The 19,278-nt window shown below is 39.6% G+C and overlaps 2 protein-coding genes and 1 long non-coding RNA gene across 4 annotated transcripts; 1 reads left to right on the forward strand and 2 right to left on the reverse strand.

Moving 5' to 3' along the window:
* Window positions 1–6,295: 6,295 nt before the first annotated feature.
* On the reverse strand, window positions 6,296–19,045 carry LOC147314195 (von Willebrand factor A domain-containing protein 5A-like). Its single transcript, XM_086262724.1, has 14 exons — window positions 18,893–19,045; window positions 18,695–18,809; window positions 18,291–18,380; window positions 17,878–17,988; window positions 17,555–17,756; window positions 16,688–16,794; window positions 13,709–13,789; window positions 13,038–13,084; window positions 12,881–12,901; window positions 12,507–12,563; window positions 12,215–12,396; window positions 9,987–10,141; window positions 9,341–9,464; window positions 6,296–9,234 (listed from the first exon to the last, which is right to left on the reverse strand). Exons 4-14 carry the CDS (start codon window positions 17,887–17,889, stop codon window positions 9,155–9,157), a joined length of 1,068 nt encoding a protein of 355 aa, XP_086118850.1. The 5' UTR covers window positions 17,890–17,988; window positions 18,291–18,380; window positions 18,695–18,809; window positions 18,893–19,045; the 3' UTR covers window positions 6,296–9,154.
* Window positions 12,183–17,060, forward strand: LOC147314196 (uncharacterized). Of its 2 annotated transcripts, XR_015124618.1 has the most exons (4): window positions 12,183–12,471; window positions 13,551–13,619; window positions 14,301–14,462; window positions 16,706–17,060. It is a non-coding gene; the product is annotated as an uncharacterized LOC147314196 (long non-coding RNA). The 2 variants fall into 2 exon arrangements; XR_015124619.1 differs by lacking the exons at window positions 12,183–12,471; window positions 13,551–13,619 and adding an exon at window positions 13,698–13,816.
* Window positions 13,892–15,679, reverse strand: LOC147314197 (uncharacterized). Its single transcript, XM_086260971.1, has 3 exons — window positions 15,470–15,679; window positions 14,063–14,717; window positions 13,892–13,951 (listed from the first exon to the last, which is right to left on the reverse strand). The coding sequence occupies exons 1-2, from the start codon at window positions 15,543–15,545 to the stop codon at window positions 14,107–14,109; spliced, it is 687 nt and encodes a 228-aa protein (XP_086117097.1). The 5' UTR covers window positions 15,546–15,679; the 3' UTR covers window positions 13,892–13,951; window positions 14,063–14,106.
* Window positions 19,046–19,278: the final 233 nt, after the last annotated feature.

Raw genomic sequence — 19,278 nt, forward strand, 5'->3', positions numbered from 1 at the left:
AACAAATGATGAACGCACAGATGTGGTGCAGAATGTGCCATGAAAATCCCAATCTAGCGGACAAAAACAGTGCCTTTTATATGGATGCAAACGTGCATTGCAACTTCTTATCTGTTGCGCATCTTTTATTTTGACAGCGAATGCGCACATGCGGACCACTTATGTGCACCCGTGTAAATAACATGATGTTCTGCCGGGTGTGTTGTTGGTTTTCCCTCGATTTCTGAGTCGACAAGCGCCTTTGTTACTGGGACCAGTAATTTTAAGAAAGGCCCCCATTAGAAATGGATTATTGCTCAGTCTGCAATATCTTTCCCAGAACAAACACCAATTGCAAATAATATACTAAAAATAAACCTGAAAAATCTGTTTAGAACAGCATACTGTGTTGCAAAGAGTGAACTACCACTGGTGCAATTTAGCAGTCTTTGCAAACTTCAAAAAGCAAATGGCCTAGATCTTGGTTCCACTTGCCTCTTACTTGTGACTTTAGTGGAAATTTCAAATTCAGTATCTGACACAGACTGATTCATGTTCTACACAGACAGCACTGATGTCTGCATGGTCTTCTAAAAGCAGCTTTAGTCAGCTTAGATGTGAAGTGAGTGAAATATACAGTTGCGTTTTTAATCAATGTATTTGTTCTCTATTGCAGATTGAGAAGGAGTTTCTGCGAATCACCACAAAGCCTCTGCTATCTACTTTCTTTGCCGAGCTTGACCAATACGCGCCACGCTTAATGGAAATCTTTCTGACCAAAGGAGGGACACGTGGAAAGAAAATAAGAGGTCTCATGCCTGCCATCTCCAAGGTTTGTATTAGGATTGAGTAGACTTTGTCATAGGCAGCAAAAATAACTTTTATTTGGAGATGAAGTTGTCAATTTTGTTTCGGCTTAACAAGTGGTACATGCCAGGTTCTAACCTAAAGAATAATTATGCAAGTGAACTGATTACCCTAGCTTTAAGAAAAACAGACTGGTTTTGGCTCATATTATCTCCTCCTCCTCTGAAGCATGACAACATCCATACCAGACGAGCATGCATCTTGAAGTCTTTGTGCATCCACCTAAACGAAGACGTTAATAGAAGTTAATAAAGGAATACTTGGTGAGCCATTGTGACAGCATGTTGTCTGTAACATTCTCATACAAATTGTGACGTTGCCTCATATGCAAATCATTAAAATTACAATTTTGAGATTAGCAACAAGACACCTGATATTGGGGAAAGGATGTCTTGAATACCAAACAGTATTAAGCGTTGCAATAAAGAATTTCTGGAATTTGGTATTGGAAGGAAAGAAATTTATGCCTAGTTAAACTTGATACACAAACATACAATGCATTTAACATGCATCAAGACAATATTGCTTTTGAATCTGTACTTGGATTAAAACAAGTCCTGTTGTTTTTTTCATTGCTATGGTCATCAGTATTTGTAAATAGAAATGTCTATGAACTTTGAGCTGTTTAGTACTAACACTTCTATACCTGTTTTATTTTAGCAGCTGAGTTAGCCTTTTCTCGAGTCCTGTCCCCCTAAGTTACTCTTGCTACGTCCGACAAACAAATGGTTTCCTCTGCGCACCAATGGGTACCCAAATGTGCAAGCAGACATGCTTCATAATGTTCGGTACATTTACCTGGGAATGGGGCCATACACACTGTTTAATCCATTCACGTTGTTTTTGACTTTGTGAATGGAAAGAACACAACTCCTCCAGACACAATCTCTCGGCGTATCGGTGGGCACACCGCTTCTCCATCTTGCTTGAGGTTAATGTTTGTCAGACACAGTAACGGTTGCTATAATGTGTAATTGGACAATGGCCCTTTCGGGGGAGGGGCCGGTGAGAGGTCAATTATGCCACCTCTTTTGACATGAGAGGTGTATTTTATAATTTATGTATTGGAGTAATTACTAACAACTACTTTAGTGGTGTGTAATTTTCTGTTTATTTCTTTGACTACTTGGATTTTATGAACAGCATAGAAACAGTTGTTTAAACAATCTCTTAAATTTTACTTTGTTGTCTTATACTTTTTCATGTAGGATACGGACAGCGAGGCAAAAAGCTGCATGGAGCAAACTGTGATGGGGGCGTACGTCATCCAGAAGGAGGGTGCTGAACCTGAAGATGACCCAGAGGACGTTGGTGTCCTGATTGAGGGTGTGGAGGCTAACACTGATTTGGGTAACATTGCACAAGCATGTGCTCTGTTGTTTGGACTCATATACTGTTTGATCCTGAGCTACCCACCAGAACTTAAATGCACCTTTGAAGTCCTCCAGAAGATACTTTTAAATCTTGATGGACAAAAGCTGTCTTCAAAGGTACAGTTTCTGAAAAACAAGCTTATGGGGTGAGAGCACTTGAAAATGACTGATAGGTCTTGAATGGTTCATTGGTGCAATGGTGATTTCCAATATATAATGGTAATATTTGAGTTGTTTATATATTTTTCTTTCATTTAAAATTTTTTTTTTTAAGTTTTTGGATTCTCTCTGTTGGGCAATTCACCTTTTATACAGCACTGCAGATGATTTTTGTTTGTCCTTATATAGATGGCTCAAAATGGATCAGAAGTACTGACAGAAGTACTATGTTGTGTTTATGTATCAAGGTCCTGTAAAGTTTAAGACCACTGCCACCTGTTAAGTTCACTGTATTATTGTGTCCATTTTTGCTTGCTAGCATGTTTTAAAACACAGCAAAACTATATTGCTAGCTGTGGAGGACTGCAACCAAAATTAAAAAAATTAATACAGAAATATAAAAATTGGTCAAACTAATAATTATTTCAATGAGATACACCAAACAAATATAGATTTTCATCACCTATGGAATTTTTTGTTGTTGTTGTATTGCCCCCAAAATATTTCTAATTATTTTATTTTATTTTTCCAAATTCACACAATTCTATTTTGTCACATGTTTTAACTTGCCAAGTGGGAGATGTATTTTTATCTTTTAGTTTAATTTTTTAAAATGCAGTCGATATATTGAGCAAATTTTGCATCTGTTTTTAGTTGTGGAAGCTTTGGTTCCAACATATTACCTATGTAAATAAGTATTCTAACGTTTTACCTTTTGAAGTGGCATAATGCTTGCAGGTGTACAAAAATGGTAAGCTTTTATATTGTCCACTAAATCCAGTTAATAAAGATAATGTTATCATAATCTGATTGTGACTTTTTTTTGTAAAGTAGTGGGTATCTAAATGTTTAACAAATGTAAACAAATCTAATTGAAATAATTTGGTTGAAATGAGTGAAATCATTGCCTTGATTAACAAAGTAGTTGTTGAAACAACAAGATTTAATTCTGTTTTCCTAAACTTTTTAAATTGTGTAGAATGAATTAAAACAAATTTCACTCTACATACTTAAATAAATCACTTCAAATCAATGTAAGTATAGTATGTTGATCCAACGTAATCTGATTACATTAAACCACCAAATGCTAAATGTGTTGGTTTGACATGATCGAAAAGGGTTTATTGTACTTGGTTAAATTGTGTGCAAAAAGGGTGCCATGATTAAATTGTGTTCATCCAACAACAGATTTTTTTGAGTGAAGATGTGTCCCAGAATTCATAGCGCAGCCCAGCTGAGTTTCCAACGATGGCGGCAGCAAGTTAGTTTTAATATTACTCTTATTATTCTTTATGGGTCACAAAATAAACGTTTAACATATTTTCAGGCGAGGCTGTAACTGTGTAAACCTCAAATATCTGCTCAGTTTATCAAGACACCACATATTTTCAAAAGCGCTCCGACGTTGTCGGAGACGTCAGTTACCCACTAGCTCGATAGCTAGCGGGGGGGCAAGGCTCACTAGAGCCCGTGAGAACACCGGACTCCCGCAAATCGTTTTCAAACCCACAGCAGTGTTTCGCTACTCAGGTTAAACATATATAGGTCACTTAGATAACTTAAAAATGTTGTCGTTTGGCTTTTTTTTAGTATTTTATTTGTTCCTGAGTAAATCGGTTTGGCTGAGATTAAAGTTATAGTTTCTGTAAGCAAAGCAAAACTGTTTATGTGAAAAACTGTAAAATATAATTTCAGTGTTCTTTTTACATTTCATAAGAGTAAAATCCTTGTAGGAGTAAATTTATCCAAGCTTCTGACAGATGTGACAGATGTTTAACTTATTGTTGTTTACTTGTAGTGTACAATAAATAATCAAAAACACAGGATTATTCTGCAATGCTTCATTACTCATTAATGTTACAAATGTTGAAAGGTAAAAGTGTTCAATAAAATCCTAAATATTGCAAAATGCTGCAAGAACTCAGTTCTTCTTTCACTGCTTTAGGACACATCCCATTATATTGACTACTGTACACACACTACTTAATATTTAAGATACAAAAAATACTGGTTTCTGTGCATGCATCTGCAGTGAAGGTGTGTGTTGTTTTGCCATGCAGCTTTTACTTACTTAGGCGCAATCAAGCACTCTTCTTCATTTTGCCTACCATGAAGTCAAGCCAAAAAAACAAGAAAAGAAAAAAGATTTTTCTGGTATGAAGTATAACAGTTCCCTGAACTACCTCTGATAGTGTCCTCATCGTGATAATATTCCCTTTATTTATGATTAGTAATCTTTATCTTCAGAGGTGTGGGTGACAGTTTTAGTGTTTGCTTTAAAAAACAAAAAACAACAAAAACTCAAAACAAAAACTTGATGGAATATTTCTCTGGACAAGAGGTCCTTGGATCGCCTCTCCGTTGTCTTTGTTGAACGCAATGAAGGCAGTGAAAGAACTGCTCACTCCTGATTGGACACTGAGCTGCACCACCTTCTCCTTCACTCCTCCACCTTGCTGTCCTCTGTGCTCTCTCTCCTCCATCTCCAGAAAACAAATCAGTCTGAGCACCAAACCTGTGGACTGTTAGTCTGCAGATAAGAAGGAAAACACACAGAATTCTCATGTTTGTCATTTTTCATACCGTATTATTATAGTATATTCTTTTACCAGTCCAACAGATTTATGTTCCCAAATGGATCATTACAGCTTTTGCCACACTGGTCCACTTGATTGTCAAAGTGTATTAGCTCTTTATTATTTCTTTCTTTTCTTTACAGGTTTTAAGTTGAGATTTAAACTGGAGGAGAGAACCAATCTGTCTTATATCTGAGGAAATAGAGTTCAACTGAAAGCTCTGCTTCCCATGGTGCTGTGGTGCAAAGAAAGCACAGCAAGTTGGATAGAAGAAGAAGATCGAAGTGAGTGAGCAGTTGAGCTAGTGGTTAATAGGTTAGAAAAGTAAGGAGGAGCAAGGTTATGAAGGGCCTTGAAGGTGAGCAGAAGAAGCTTGTATACTATTTCACGGAGAGCCAGTGAAGTTCCTGAAGGATAGGGATGATGCGCTGGTAGGAGGGGCTTCTGGTAATAACGCGGGCAGCGAAGTTTTGAACCAGTTGAAGCTTGTGGAGGGATTTCTGGGGGAGACCATGCAAGAGACAATTACAATAGTCAATGCGAGAAGTAACAAGACTGAACAAGAATGGATGCACACTGGGTGGAAAGTGAAGGACGTAATTAGGTTAATGTTGTGTAGATGGAAATAAACAGACGGCGTGAGATCACTGATGTGAGATTTATAGGATGGTGTCACCCTAAACAGGTTACTAAGGGTCTTAACCTGAGGTGAAGGAAAAATTGGAGTTTTCAATAGTGAGAGTGAAATGATTTGCCTTCAGCAGGTTGGATTTACTGCCGATAAGAAGGATTTCAGTTTCATCCTCATTGAGCTTAAGAAAATTAGAGCTGAACCAGGATTTTAATTAGGATAAGCTTTCTGTAAGAGAGAAGGTGGGAGGGAGGAGTCAGGCCTGCAGGAGAGATATAACTGGGTGTCATCAGCAAAACAGTGAAATTTGAAGATCAAATTCTGGAAAACGGTACCAAGAGGGAGCATAAATATTATGAAGAGGGCCTAAGTGCCAGGTTGGGGAAGTTTCACTCTTGGTGTTGCTAATTTATATGCAATTGACTGAAGCATATACATATTGAATAATTCATAGGACTTTGTACAAAATATAAATGTCTTCCATGTGTTATATTGTGGTTTGATGTTTGCATATGTGGATGTTTTGTTTCTCATTTTTTTGCTTCCCCCAGACTTGGGCTATTCCAGATGCTCACCTGAATGATAGAGAATAAAAAGAAGCCAGTTGCTGTTACAGGGGTTGGGTTCTTTGGTGTGTTTTGGTGGGTACACTCATGCTTTCATTAATAAAGATTACTAGATGATAAATATTTTTGCAGCCTCGTGCCATTTTGTTTGAACCTATACGTGACTGCTGGCCAAACTGATATAAATAGTAAGTGAAGTAAATAAACTGCCTGTGGCTTCTCAGGAAGTCCTGCATTTGGGTCCTGTTATTCACTCAAACCTGACAATAACACATCACCCTGTTTTATCCACAACTGTAAATTTTTGGAGACATCCTGTTACATTTACTGAGATCAGCAACAGACTTTCTGAATTCAAACCTCAATAAAAATGTGAAAATGACTCAGCTTTTCCTTCTTTTGTTTTTATAGCATTATGGACTATAAGTTAAAGCAATTAATGATGCAGTGAATGATGGTCAAAGGGTTGATCTTTACACAGAGCACGTCTGTCCCTTTTTATTAGCCCATTACAATTATTCCCCCATCACTTTAAAAAGGCAACAAAACATGCATGTAACATTTCTTCAGAGATGTAATTCAGTTTTAATTATATAGCGCCAAATCAACACAACAGTCACCTCAAGGTGCTTTATATTGTAAGGTAAATACACTAAGTAATACAGGAAAAAAACCAACAATCGAATGATCCTCTTTGAGCAAGTACCTGGCAACAGTGGGAAATAAAAACTCCCCTTTAACAGGAAGAAACCTCTGGGAGATCAAGGCTCAGGAAGGGGCAGCCATTTGCCACAACTGGTTAAGGGAGAGGGGAGCAGGACAAAAGAAACACACTGTGGAAGAGAGACAAGTTAGTGTCACAATCTAAATGTTGAAGTTGGTCGACATTTTCAGATCAGACTTATGGTCTTTAAGCCAAGTTTAAAATTTGTTTTGAATGTCCTTGGTGTAGTTATTGATGTCATTTCTTTTTATGACAATCTGTTCTTAAATTGTGTTTTATTTCTCACAAAAGTGAAAAGATTATGGAAGAAAGTCGAGCCAAAGAACAGAGTTGGCTCTTAGACTTCGAGTATAGGAGGCCCTCAGCAGAACTTTTAAAGAGAATAAGAAACACAGAAAACCTTAGATAAGGAGATGTGCTCTGACAGTGCAGCGCAGCACCCAGAAAGCTATTTGGCATTGGCAGAGAAGACTTAGGAAGTTATTCAGGAGCAAAACCCTGGTACTCAACTTTGCTGCTCAAACCTCAAATATATTGATACTTTTACGCCAATATACAATTTATTTCCAAAATTGTTACAACAAAGAAATAAAAAACCAAACATAGATTTCATAACTTTTTATGCTAATTATTATTTCAATCGCTACAAAACAGGCAGTTTTTGAAAATTCAGATGTAACTCTAACTACAGTCATGAATAAGCGAACATGAATGAAGACTATGTGCTGTCTTAAGACGTTCAAGCAGGGCTCTAGAGTGCGACCAATTTGGTCGCAAATACGACCAAATTTTTCAGTGGTGCGACTAAAAAGAAATATTTGGTTGCACCTGTGCGACCAACTGTTCGGGTAGCAAAAAAAAAAAAAAAAAAATCTGCAACCTTCCCTGTGGTCAACAACAGACACACATTTTGCCCCTATCGTGGACTAAACCAATCAGAGATAGTAAGGGGCGGGACCTCTCTGATTCGCCGTGGTCCAGATGAAAGTGCAGGTGGAAGTGGGAGGTGAGTAGCTTGAATAAAGCGATATCAATTCATTAAATCCTGAATGACTTTTAAATATAACTGTGTTTTGCCAGAAACGCCAGATTCTCAGATTAAAGCTCACAAAACTATTTCAACAACAACCAAACAGCAAATGAGAGCAGGTACACGGATTCCACACAAAGACGTAAACACAGAGCGGACCCGACGCATCAGAATCAGCTTTGTCTTTCTCGGCTTTCTCACCCGACGGCCTTAGACGGACACGCTGTCGGAGCTCAGCGATTCTGATGCGTCCGGTCTGTGATTACATCTTTTTGCGCTGATTCTGAGCTGCAGGTTTTGTCTCTTTCAACCAAAATTCATCGAGCCAGCAGCAAAAGAAGCAGCAAAAGAAGCAGCAAACTGCGCTTCACATTTGATCAATGTCATCATGAATTTTGCTGTTTTGCTTCCACGACTATTAAAATCACACTCCATGCACAGCTAGCTCTCTCTCTATCTCTCTCTGTACTTCAAGAACAGTTTCCCGTCTCCAATCTCTGTTTTCTGTATTATTCATTCGCTTATTACCCACCAGTCTACCGTTGTTTACAGCGCTGCTGTCTTTTTCTTTTCTTTTTCTTTTTTTCACTTAAATGACCTCGGACAAGAAAGCCTATTTTTTCTGTTGTTCAATACTGAAGAAATTTAAACTTTATATGCAGAACATTGTAGAATATTTTTAAGGTTATCTGCTATAAAAAGCCAGACCAGGAAAATCTCCTTCATGTTTTTCTGTGTTTTATTCTCAGTTACTTTCACACAAAGGCATCTGCTGTGATGTTCACAATTCTGATGAAGTCAGTACTGATAAATGATCAGAATTATAATATTTCTGACTGTCTGAGGCTAAGTGGAATCGAATTGGGACTTTGAGAACTGGAATCGAAGGGATTATAGAAATCAGTGATGATACCCAGCCCTAGTGAGCAGCCTAGGCACGACAGAAGTGGATGTAGCTGTAATAAGAAAATTACTATTGATAACTTTTCTGTTAAGTTAAGGCCTGATCCTTCTGAAATTCACAACCAGTGCTCTGACACGGTGTCATCAATCTTTGAATGCTGAAAAAGCACAGTGTATCCAGAAAAACACATAATATTATATAAATTATTATAAAATTTGTGTGCGCCTAACTTTTGTGCCGTAGAAAACACAACAATGATATAAAACAGCTCTGTATCAAAGGCAGTGTGGAGTAAGCAGACCTGCTTCTGTTCACTCTGAAGATGAAGCTACTTTAAGAAAACCCTCAGAGTCCCAGAGCTTCTTTCTTCACGCTGCAACCCAGCAGGACATTTCCAGCATCCACACACTCTGACACACACGGTGCTAAAAACACAAAACAGATATTAAAATAATGATTGTGGGAGGAAAGCTGTAGAATGAAACAGTTTTTTAAAGCTGTTATTTTATCTGTTACAATCATTGCTAGTACCATTGTGAGCACAGAGCCACGAGGCAGCCTTCATAGCCAGAAGCTCCCACTCGTCCTTTGCATCCATCTTGAAACCATGAAGCCAGATCAGAGCCAGAATGGTGGCCCACACTTCACTGCTGGTCTAATTCCCCAAATCAAAATCAATCAAATAAACCAGACAGAACACACATTTTACTTTCTACAACCAGTAATATTACATATGTTTGTGTACTTCTTTGTCACACGGGGTCACCAAGGTGGGCAGCTCTGCATATTTGATTTGGCAGATTATTACACTGGATGCTCTTCCTGATGAAATCCCAAACAGTGATGTCATAAATGCTCTAAAATAATGTGCTGACATGTTTTTACAACAACTGATGAGGAAAATAATTTCTGCTGCCGTGTGGTTTCTGGATAATATCAGACGCTGGTGCAGCTCAGTGGGAGGTTAGGAGTGTGATTACCACCAGTGTTTTTGCTTCTGATATGCAGATGTTTATTCTCAGGCTGTGAGGCAGGCCTACGTTTAGTTTGACTTCATTTTATATGTTTTATGGTGTGTTTTTAATTATATCATGTGTTTTTGTTCAAATTATAGAATCAAATCTGTTTTATCTCACATCATCATTTTGTGTTAATATTTAAATTGACAGCAGTGCACCTTTTCAGGCTTTGACTTTTCCACCTCCTCGTTGGTCTGTCCCAGTGCAGCAGCCAGAGCTGGATCAAGCAGCCAGCAGCCAGACGCCTCCTGCAGGGAGACTAACTGCAGCAAAGGGTCTCTGGGTGGCTGCTCAGGCACAGCAGCTGGAAAATCTAAGATGCAATAAAAACAAAACCCGATTATGGTGCTAGATGACAAACAGAACTCTACATGATAACTCAGTGCATAAAACACCGCACTGTAAACTATGCAACAGATAAATATTATGTTTTTCACTTGAAAAGTAAATCTTAAAAATGTAATCATTACATAAGAGCTCCACATCAAACACATTAATCACATCATCTTTGTAGTGAAATAGCTGATGACTCATTAAACGTTTCCATGCAATTTATCCACAGTGAAAAATATTCACTTTGCTGGATCTGAAAATCACGATTTCCGAGATCAGACGAGATCGGGCGTGTTCAGGGTGGTGTGGCCGTAAGCGTAGACATTGAGGGCTAGCAGGAGGGACTATGCGCTTACCTGCTGCTCTCTGGCAGGTAGCTCCATGCCCTCCTGGGTTTTAAATGCACCTTAGAACACACATGCATCAACACTACAATGAGCGGGTGGAGGGAGGTTTGGAGTCTTCTCTCACCCCCATTCTCTGCGGCCTGCTGGAGCGGGGGGGCTAGGAGGAGGAGTTGGCCGTCCGACTGCGGTCTGGGGCCTCCCTGCTGCTGCGGAGTCGGGGCGGTCTGCCTCTCCCCACCGCAGGGAAAAGGGTAACACCACCTGGGTCTGGGTGCAGTTCCCCCCTTCAGGGGCAAGGGTACCTAGACCCGGTTTGTAGAGTACGCTTGGGGAGTGTGATCGTGTGTACAGCGTCTCTTTATGTCTGTCTCCACGTTGGTTGAGTGTGGAGTAAGTGTATATGAGAGCATGAGGGTGGGAATGGATGTTTGTATCTGTGTGTGCCTGTATGTCTGTCTATATGTCAGGTTGGGTGTCAGGCGCCACCTCTCTGGGGACATCTCAGGCCCTCCAAGGTTTGGAGGCCTATCTCCCCCCACCACCACTTCCCCTGCCAGTGGCGGACTCCCTCAGACATCAGTGCGTTGGTGGTTCTTTGTGTCTGGGGATGGGCGTCCAGGTACACACCGGCTCACTCCTTGGCGGCCGCTTATCGGGGCCTCTGGATGTCTGGAGTTTTGATCTCCTCCATACCTGCTTCATGCCCTGAAGGACGGGGCTGTGGCCCCCCCACACCCTCTAGCAGATCATTACATCAAGGAACTTTTTAAAAAAACAAGCGCGTCCATGCTCACAGGTGTACACACGGGTGATCACACCCACAAACTACACCCTTTTTGGCTCCTACCTCAAAGCACACTGTGTTCTGCTGATCTTACGTGCTGCACAATAATGTTTAATATTTAGTATTTACTGTCATATTCCCATATATCATTGTGATGTTGTTTATTCTATTACTCTTGTTCTCTTCTGCTTGTTTTCTTTTGTCTTTCTCAACAGGTGATCCAGGTGATCGATAGATGCATTTTCTTTTCTTTTTCTGCCCATTCTGTTGGGTTTTGTTTTTTGCCCTTCTCCCGTGTCCCTCTTCTCAGCTGTTTCTCTTTCTTTCTCCCCTTCTTTCCCCCAGTCAAGTCTGTCCCGTATTCAGCAAGTGAAAATAAAATAAACAATAAAAGGTGAATCAAATGGACCATTACGGCAAGGCTGGGATGGTCAATTTGGTAAAGTAAATCCGTTGGGCATCTTTCTTTGCCTTTAGACAATAATTCTGATGGCAAAAGAGCCAAACGGGACAGGCAAGAAAAGAAAAAAAAGAAAATCACGTGTTCATTTCATTAGACACTAGCAATACTATTAAACTGGACCTTATCATTCTCATATAGCACTAAATGTGAAACTGAGTCATATCATAACAATCTATATATGTAATATGTGTTTGCCTGAATCTTCCAGCACAAACAGAAAGAGGAGCTGTTGTCTGAGTATCAATGCAAATACACACCAGAAATCGTTCAGTAAAGACAAATTTAATAAATGAAAGCTGGTGAGAGGGCCTTTGATGTTTCTCTTTGGATCATCCTTCCATCCATTTCTTCAGCTTATCCAATTCAAGATTGGAGCCATCCCAGCTGTTATGGGGCCAGAGGCAGGAGTACAACCTGGACAGGTCAGTCTAACACAGAGAAACAGACAACTATTCACACTCACATTCAACCTAACTGCATCTCTCTGGACTGTGGGATGAAGCTGGAGTACCTGGAGGGAACCACAAAGGCGCCAGGACTGTCTTGCTCTCAGGTGACGGCCGTTCACGCTGCTCTGAAGACCCTCAGTTGTCTTTGGATCATCCTGTTGTTTGTCTCCCAGTGTCGTTGCTGCTCTTCTCCTTTCAAAGACAAACACCAAATAACACCAAATGAGAGTGAATCACTTCAGAACAACGGGAACACTCCTGGTTATTGTGAGCAAACGTCATAACAAGATGAATATATTTACCATTTTACTGAGGGAACATCTTCTGTGTGGAGTTTCTTCTCATCTTGGCTCTTTTTCCTGACATTTAGAAACAAGAGGCAGAAAAGAAAGAATAAAAGTTAAAACCTCAACGATTTTTTAATGTTTGGGATATTTTAGAAACAACCGTAAACACTATTTACTACTTACCACTTTGTTCATTCTTGCTGACGTTCACTCTCCTCATCTTCTCTCTAAAGGACAAATGACAGTAAAGAGGGAATCGTTTTAGTAACTTTATCAACCAGGTGAGCAGAATTTTAGATATTTATCAATATTCTGATTAAAAGCAGAGTGAATACTTATCTTTTTACGAGAAAGGGTTCAATCCGTCCTGTCTTAGGTCTTAATGTCACCTTGTCTCCTCTCTGTTTTCTCTGAAAAACAAAAGACAAATGGGAAGAAAAAAATTAGTAAATGATTTCAGCAACTAGAGGAAGTGTTCACTGAGGAGGAGCTGTCATAATAATATAAAATCAATATGTACTTATCTTTTTTTTAATGAGAGTTTACAGAGCACGCTGGCTTCGCTCCTCCCTCCGCTCCTCTCTGAAAGTTACCTGGATAAAGGATAATAACAATTAATAGCATCATCAAAACAGACAAACCTGAAAGAATTGCTGATCAGAGTTGTGACAGAGTCGCAGGTTAGATGGATGTATACTTATCTTTCACAATGAGAGCGTTTGCATCTTCCTTTAGAGAGAAGATGAGGAGAGTGAACGTCAGCAAGAATGAACAAAGTGGTAAGTAGTAAATAGTGTTTACGGTTGTTTCTAAAATATCCCAAACATTAAAAAATCGTTGAGGTTTTAACTTTTATTCTTTCTTTTCTGCCTCTTGTTTCTAAATGTCAGGAAAAAGAGCCAAGATGAGAAGAAACTCCACACAGAAGATGTTCCCTCAGTAAAATGGTAAATATATGTGTACTTTGTACTTTAAATGTGTAAAATGAGTTCTTATCTTTTTTTTGTGAGAGGGCCTTTAATGTTTCTCTTTGGATCATCCTTCCATCCATTTCTTCAGCTTATCCAATTCAAGATTGGAGCCATCCCAGCTGTTATGGGGCCAGAGGCAGGAGTACAACCTGGACAGGTCAGTCTAACACAGAGAAACAGACAACTATTCACACTCACATTCAACCTAACTGCATCTCTCTGGACTGTGGGATGAAGCTGGAGTACCTGGAGGGAACCACAAAGGCGCCAGGACTGTCTTGCTCTCAGGTGACGGCCGTTCACGCTGCTCTGAAGACCCTCAGTTGTCTTTGGATGAAATAACACCAAATGAGAGTAAATCACTTCAGAAACACAGGAACACTCCTGGTTATTGTGAGCAAACGTCATAACAAGATGAATATATTTACCATTTTACTGAGGGAAAATCTTCTGTGTGGAGTTTCTTCGCAGCGTGACTCTTTTTCCTGACTTTTAGAAACAAGAGGCAGAAAAGAAAGAATAAAAGTTAAAACCTCGACGATTTTCAAATATTTTAGGACATTATTTTAGAAACAACCTTAAGCACTATTTACTACTTACCACTTTGTTCAGGCTTGCTGACGTTCGACATGCTTCACTGTATATTATAATCTCAAGCGCTTCCTTGCTGGACTCGGGCTCCGGATGCTGCTCTCTTCCTCCGGAGCCTTCCTCTTAGCACGCTTTGCCGACATATTTAGAAAACGGCAGAGCACCGAAGTGAGAACTCTGCCGTCCGCGCTGTAGTCTGTTATTCTCCAGCGGTTCGTCATCTCAGTGTCCTCTGTTCGGTAAACAGTGGAGATGACTCTGGTGACGAGGAGGCCGTCGACAGTCAAGGTGCCGACACGGTTCCTCCGATCTGCCTTCAGCACAGCAAGATCCGCTTTCTCTGGAAGAACTGGAGTCAGGAAGCGTGGATGAGAGCTGGAGCCCGCAGGCGGCAGCATCATGCCAGCTGGTGAGTCCGTAGGAGGAGAAGGAGTGGTGTTCTCTCTCTGGCTCTGCCTCACATGGACAAATGGTGTCGTCACCTGGTCCCGATGGAACAATCCTTTAAAAGGTATGTAAGGAAAGTCCTTGGACCCCGTCACCAGGTTATGGTAAAGAGTGAGGACCAGGTGGGACATGGAGTCCAGTTGGCTGCTGCTCAGTTCACGGTTCCTCAAGTTAATGACGACCATCTGAGGAGCAGTGATTGGACTCACCAGCTCAGCTACGAGAAAGCAAAGCATGCGTGTACGTTAATCATGTGATCACACAAACTAAAGCCTGAATTTAAATTGTCCAGACATGGCTTTACATCATCATAAGCTCTTCCACACACAAACAGTAAGAAGCTCCCAGCAGAACTCATTGTTTATGAAAGCCTTCACCTTTTTTGGTAAAAGTTTTCATGCAGTGTAAGGCTGCATGGACTTTCACTGAGGTTTTAATACGCATTCACATTAAGGAGTAATATCTTCATATTAGTTGAGCATCGATATTTTGAGAATAAAGCAGCTACATTTAGGTGAGAAACCTCCCACCTCCTTATTGCAGGCACACACTGTTTCAATCTCAAACTCATCCAGCGACTCTGTGAACTTTTAAAACTCCATTCTCCAGCTTTATAAAATTCACAATCTATGAAACTTTCACGTATAACTCAGCGCCAGCAGCCCAAACATGTCAACTCAAACCCTCTACATGCAAAAACGGCCGCGCGCTGACGTCAGCGTCCTCCAATGCCTTACGTCGTTTCCAGGGCGCGTGCATTCAATTGTTTTTTTTTTCCAGCGATTTAAAAAAAAACATGGCGCCATCTTTATAGTGTACTGGCACATGTTAAAATTGATGTTACTCAAGTATGAAACATCTCATCCTAAACGTTAACACTCATGAAGTCCTACTTCCAAACAATAAAAGACAAAAATCTAAGTTGTATTTGTTTGCTAGCACTCTGACATATTAGCCTGCTGTACTCACCATAGCGTTGATCTAACACCTCGTCAATGAAAAGGGAGAACAGGTGCATCTCGCGACTGAAGTTTGTAGAAGTCATTTTGCAAATCCTTCTTGAAGATTTTCAAACGTTGGCTGTAGTTTGAAAAATCCGAGTTTTCACAGCACTAGTGGGAAAAAGCTCCTGTTTGCGCTCAAACGTGAAACCCGAATTCCAATTTTGCCTCCTGCTTTTATACCTGCACTCAAACACGTCATCATCACCATGACTCCCAGTGCCACCGAAAATCAATTTTATTTATTTAAAATAAAGTTCGTCTAATTATCATAGCTTTTTCAAAAATATATATATTTCTCATTTCATTTTACTGTTTTATTCATCCTTTATAAAAAATATGTTGCCAAACTTTGTCGTTTTAATTCTTTAAAAAAAATCATTAATTCACCAGTTTACAAAAATGAAGATCGATATCTGAAATTTAAATTAATAAATAAATAATTACAATTGATAATGGATTTTTAGCATTAAAGAATAGTTTTTCAATGCGCTTTAAATGTTATCAGAGCCGATATTGTGCCAAAAAGTGATCGCAGTCCAAAAAGTGATTTACGGTATTGAAACGTTTGTTTGTGTCATGACATTTGTAAACAGTTGATGTTTAAGGTGCAGTTCACGTGGAAGCCAGAGGAGGGTGGTGTTGTGCGCATAATACAAAGTGATGGCGAAACCTAAAAGACGGTGTCATGTCTGCTCCCTGAAGCAATCTCATAACAGTTTCAATCTATTTCAAGCCAGTTAGCACATTTCTGTTATGAAGTTTAATAATTTTTGGCAGTAAACTTTAAATCGTTTTATTATGAATATCACGTTTTCAGATTTTCAAGAGAGACCAGACCAATAGGGCAGCAGAAATCATAAAAATAAATAAATAAATAAGAGTTTTATAAAGATTAAAACAGTAAAAAAAAAAGAGAGAGACTGGAATGATTATGATGTATAACACAGAATATGTACAATAACAGAGTTATAAACACGAAAACACGTGATACTTTTTATTTCATCTATAACCTCTGTGTAAATTTTGTTGATTGCAAAGTGTTTATGAATATGTTTTTAAAAGCTGCTTATCTGACTGTCAGTTAATAGCAATTAAAAAGAAAGCTGATTTTTATTATTCCTAAATGGAAAAAGTCCATTATGAATTTTTGTTATGAATTTCATTTATCAATCCACCTCCTCACTGCTCTTTCCCGGTGCAGCAGCCAGAGCTGGATCAAGCAGCCAGATGGCTTCTGGAGGAAGACTAACTGCAACAAAGGGTCTCTGGGAGGCTGCTCAGGCACAGCAGCTGAAAAATCAAAGATGAAATAAAAACTGGACCTGATCATGGTGCTGCATGAGACAAAAAGTCTAGATGATAAACCAGTGTATGAATTGGTAACACTGCTTATGATGATCATGTTTAGATGGAAACTAGCGAGCTAACTTACTGCAAACCTCTAACTCAGTTAAATTGAATAAACTCTGTTTTCTTGGATGCCTGGATGTTAAACTTAATTGTTAAACCCGGTAAAACAGCAACGCTGATCATTTTATTAAAGATGAAAGAAGTTAGACCGTTTTTAGCTCTCAGTGATCCCTCAGTGTTCGTTTGACTTTGGGACCTGAAATATGGCAGCTTTTCACTTACACATTTTTGAACCACTCATTCATAGAAATAGTTTCCAGTCAAAGATCTGGACAGATCCACCAAGTTCACAGTAGTTTTTCAATTTTCTGCAGCGCAGAAAAAACCCCCCTGAAAACATCACTCCTCTGAAGTAACACATTGTGATTCATGTACAAACAACACACAATTATTGTAGATTCTTCAAAGCCTCCTTATATTCAACACTTGGGCAGGTGGTGTTATACATGCCCTCACAGCACCGGCACATCAATCACCCTATTTTCACCTTGTCACCTTCATTAAGCTGCTCTCTTTCTACAGAAGGCCCACCGCATGCATGGGGGGGGGGATACCGTGGGCCAGGGCTGTGGCATCTAACGTCTGGTTGTCAGTGTCCTTTGGAAAAGCAAGTGATTGTCCTAAAATCAGATGTTCCAGCAGATTGATCTAGTTTGCCAACAACATGAGAGGCTGCTCCTACCTGTCCTGGTGAGCTGGGCATAAATCAGTGACCTCTGACCCTGGAAAAGTGTTGTGATTAGTGGAGAGAGGACAGTGACAGACACTTCCTTTGGTAAATCCAATATGACTGAGATGTCGACCACAGTCAGCTGCAGAGCAAACTGCAGCGACTGCATCACCTGAAAAATAATGAAAAACCCTGAAAAAATATACATTTATGTTTTTGGAATTTATGTCTTCTGTTCAAATACTAATATCATCTTGCCTTTTCATGATAATTGTTATGACTCATTGTCTTACTTTTGGTTGCATCCTGTCAGTCCCTGTGATGAACTGAGCGTGACCTCCTCCTTGGCCATCCCATTGATGAGAGCAGAGCTGGCCCCTTCCCCAATCCCAAAAGAGAAACACCTGCAATACAACAGCTGTTTTTAAGACACACAGGTTTGGTACGCAGAGAACCTGAATTCTCAATCACTTCTTTGGTGCTCCCCACCTCTCCATCAGTAAAGACAAACAGCAAGAGAGGAGAGTTTTTTCACCTACACAAGCAAAAGCTCAACTCTTTGGCAGGTATACAAGTATGCTTTCAGTAATCTGTTTTAGCAAGTAAATCAAACATAACCTGGAGTTTTGCAGAATCATCCAAAGGCAACATGGTGTTTTACAGTGATATCACTTTAAGTCACTGAGATCACATGAATACAACTCACGGGAAGATGTGTTCACAACGAGACCCCAAACTGTAAAATGTTTGAATAGCAGCCCATTGGTAAACTCTTCAACAGGAGCAGAGGACTGTCCTGAAGGGAAGAGGGAAAGATGGTGAGGCCACTGTGTGAGAGGAACGATTTGAGGAAATATTTTGTAACTCTAACACCACTTTATGAATACTCTGGCACTGCTGGTGCGAGTATTACTCATATTTTCAGATTGATTCACTACCAACACAAACTCTCCACATGAAGCCATTGAACACATCAGAGACATGAAAAGGACAGAAAAATGTCAAGTTTACAGTTTCTAATATATTCCAATACAATTAAATTCCAGGTTGAAGAACTGGGATCTTGAATTTTTATTTGCAAACTAATGACTTCACTTATTTTTCACTCACCCGGCTCAGCAGAGGCCTGTCCTGCCTCCACCACAGCAGTGGGCTGGTGGGCGTCTTTGTAATAAATCAGCAGTTCAACATCTCTGTCAAACTTGTGTCCTGCAGCCAGCTTGACCTGCACACCACAAACACATTCATATTTATTCATCAGTAACAAGTAACAACCACACACAGCAGACACATCAGCACTCTACCTACCGTGGCCTGGGTTTGATCAGTGTTGAGGTACTGCAGAGGGTCCAGGGAGCAGTTGGACTCTACTTTATGGATTGGACGAGGAGAGGAGACAGAAGAAACATCACTGGACAACCAAAACTATTTTACAGCTATTTTAGTTTAAAACCATAAAAAGTGACAGAAAAGGAATATGTTTGTTTTTGTAAATATGCTCTTGACTTTTATGATCTATGGATGGTATAATGACAAATATCAGTATAATGAGGAAAACATCATTTTTGCCTCTCTTTTTTTTAAACAAACCTTTAAAGTGATATAAGATTTTATGTCAGCGAGAGTTAGTGAGTGTTAAGTAATTATAAACCTCTTTATGATCTAACTTTTGGAAAAAATAAGGGAAACTCCAC

This window comes from Aulonocara sp. 'chitande type north' Nkhata Bay, linkage group LG14, assembly GCF_057382095.1.
Source record: "Aulonocara sp. 'chitande type north' Nkhata Bay isolate Kocher_YH1m ecotype deep benthic linkage group LG14, A_spYH_male_GT1.1, whole genome shotgun sequence".
Taxonomy (NCBI): domain Eukaryota; kingdom Metazoa; phylum Chordata; class Actinopteri; order Cichliformes; family Cichlidae; genus Aulonocara; species Aulonocara sp. 'chitande type north' Nkhata Bay.

What these genes read in the sequence shown, in the direction of transcription:
- LOC147314195 (XM_086262724.1), bottom strand. An exon ending in TGCTGCACCGGGAAAGAGCA is followed by an intron (nt 13,790 to 16,687) that starts GTGAGGAGGTGG and finishes TTTCATCCAAAG; the next exon opens with ACAACTGAGGGTCTTCAGAG. An exon ending in GATGTTCCCTCAGTAAAATG is followed by an intron (nt 12,397 to 12,506) that starts GTAAATATATTC and finishes TGTCTTTGAAAG; the next exon opens with GAGAAGAGCAGCAACGACAC.
- LOC147314197 (XM_086260971.1), bottom strand. Translation starts at nt 15,545, where the DNA reads ATGACTTCTACAAACTTCAGTCGCGAGATGCACCTGTTCTCCCTTTTC. An exon ending in GGTGTTAGATCAACGCTATG is followed by an intron (nt 14,718 to 15,469) that starts GTGAGTACAGCA and finishes GCTTTCTCGTAG; the next exon opens with CTGAGCTGGTGAGTCCAATC.